Here is a 2,010-nt window from a genome sequence, read left to right as displayed (position 1 = left end):
AGTTCCAGGACAGCCAGGGTGACAGAGAAACCCTGCCTCAAACCAACACCCTCAAAATAAAAAAAGAATGTCAGGTTGTCGGGGCGGGGGGGGAGAACAGTAGATGGAATGCAAAATGAAATTAACAAATAAATTTGGGGGAAAAAAAATGCCGGGAAGTGGTGACGTATTCCTTTAATCCAAGAACTTTGGGAGGCAGAGGCAGATGGACCTCTGTGAGTTCGAAGCCAGCCTGGGCTACGCAGAAAAACCCAGTCTGCACACAACAGCAACAACAACAAACCCACAAAAAGTAAAGAACACTATGAATCCTGTTGTCTTGTTCCACAACACAAAGATCAAACAGGAACGAGGACAAGCTTCTCAGCAAACACCTGTATCAGCTCAAAGATTGGCAAACTTTTTGTGAAGAAAGAGAAAGAAAATTCAAGAGCAAACTGGGCCTGAGGGCACCAGACTACAGTGCTACCCTGGACGCTGGGGCAAGAGGGTTCCAGCTCAAACCTGCTAGGTCTATTCAGTAAAAGAAGGTAGACATAACACACAGATACAAAAAGATACGTCATCCAGTTTGGTTCAAAAAATAGAGGCCAGGGCCAGAGATGGCTCAAAGGTTAAAAGCGCTGGCCACTCTCCCAGAGGTCCCCGGGTTGACTCCCGGGACCCACATGGCAGCTCACAACCTTCTGTAATTCCACATCCAGATCTGACACCCATTTCTGAACCCACAGGCACTACATGCACACAATGCGTAGATATACATATGTAGGCAAAACACTCATTCATAAAGAAATTAAAAAAAAACAGTTTAAAAAGAGGCCAAAGACTGCTATCTTTGCTCGAGTGCACTGGCTCCAGAGCCGTCTTGATGTGGTCTGAAGCAGACAAAGAGAGCTGTTTCCAGCAACCCACAAGCCATTCAAATGAGAATGATGCGACTTTGCATGATTCGCTTAGGCTGCCAAATGCAAGTTTTGTTATTTTCTCTTCCTTTCTGTCTGGTATAAACAGCTAACACCCTTGGCTACCTACTGCCACCTTGCAATAGGACTTACATGGTCCAGGGCACTTGACTCTTGCTCTCCAGGACACCAAGTGTCGTCTGCTCTGCTGGACCTGGAACAAACAGTGGTTAGACACCAATCGCTAAGCACGTCACAGTTTCCACGCGGGCTTTGAGTCCACCCTTCACAGAGGGTGCTAGCTTGCACAATGAGGTCAGAGGTAGAGCCTGGCCCAGGGGAATGGCATAACAAAACTCATTCTTTTGTACGTTGATAAAAAACAAACAAACAAAAAACAGAGAGTTATCTGTCATAATCTCTTTGGGGACCCACAAGATGGTTCCCTGCCGCCAAGTCTGCTGACCTGAGGTTAACCCCTGGAACATGTCAGGAGGATTAAACTGATCCCCGAGAAGCTGTCCTCTGGTTCACACACCATGCCACGGCATGCATGCAAGAATCTACACATTCATCGTGACTAAACATAATGTTAATTTCAATCTTTTCAAAGTTTGCTTTAAAAATATTCTCTTCAAGAGAGATAGAGTTTGCTGTTCTTACAGAGGATGGGAGTTTGGCTCCTGTGTTGGTCAGCTCACAGCTGCTTGTAACTCAGGGTCTAGGAAACCTAAAATCCTCTTCTGAGCTCTGGGTACCCGCACACACAGCACGCATGCATGCGTATACACACAACACATACACACACAAATAAAAATGAATCCTTTTTTTTTTTAATTTTAAAGACAGCACTTCTCTGTGTAGCCCTGGCTGTCTTGAAACTTGCTCTGTAGACCAGGCTGGCCTTGAACTCAGAACTCAAGAGATCTGTCTGCCTCTGACTAAAGAGTGATGGGATTAAGGGCATGTGTCACCACCGCCTGGCATAAAAATGAATCTTAAAAAACAACTTCCTGGCCGGGCGATGGTGGCGCATGCCTTTAATCCCAGCACTCGGGAGGCAGAGGCAGGCGGATCTCTGTGAGTTCAAGACCAGCCTGGTCTACAG

General features: G+C 46.3%; 1 protein-coding gene across 1 annotated transcript in view; it reads right to left on the bottom strand.

Annotated features, from left to right (window-relative positions):
* The window catches only part of Dlgap5 (DLG associated protein 5), a 39,104-nt gene that overhangs the window by 4,715 nt on the left and 32,379 nt on the right, over positions 1–2,010 (bottom strand). The window contains exon 15 of the mRNA XM_005355392.3: positions 1,056–1,116. Within this exon, the coding sequence (XP_005355449.1) occupies positions 1,056–1,116 (61 nt within the window). The remainder of the gene's footprint in view (positions 1–1,055; positions 1,117–2,010) is intronic.

The sequence above is a fragment of the Microtus ochrogaster genome, chromosome 17 (assembly GCF_000317375.1).
Source record: "Microtus ochrogaster isolate Prairie Vole_2 chromosome 17, MicOch1.0, whole genome shotgun sequence".
NCBI classification, from domain to species: domain Eukaryota; kingdom Metazoa; phylum Chordata; class Mammalia; order Rodentia; family Cricetidae; genus Microtus; species Microtus ochrogaster.
The sequence above is the reverse complement of the archived record's forward strand: the minus strand, read 5'-3'. Positions and strand labels throughout refer to the sequence as shown.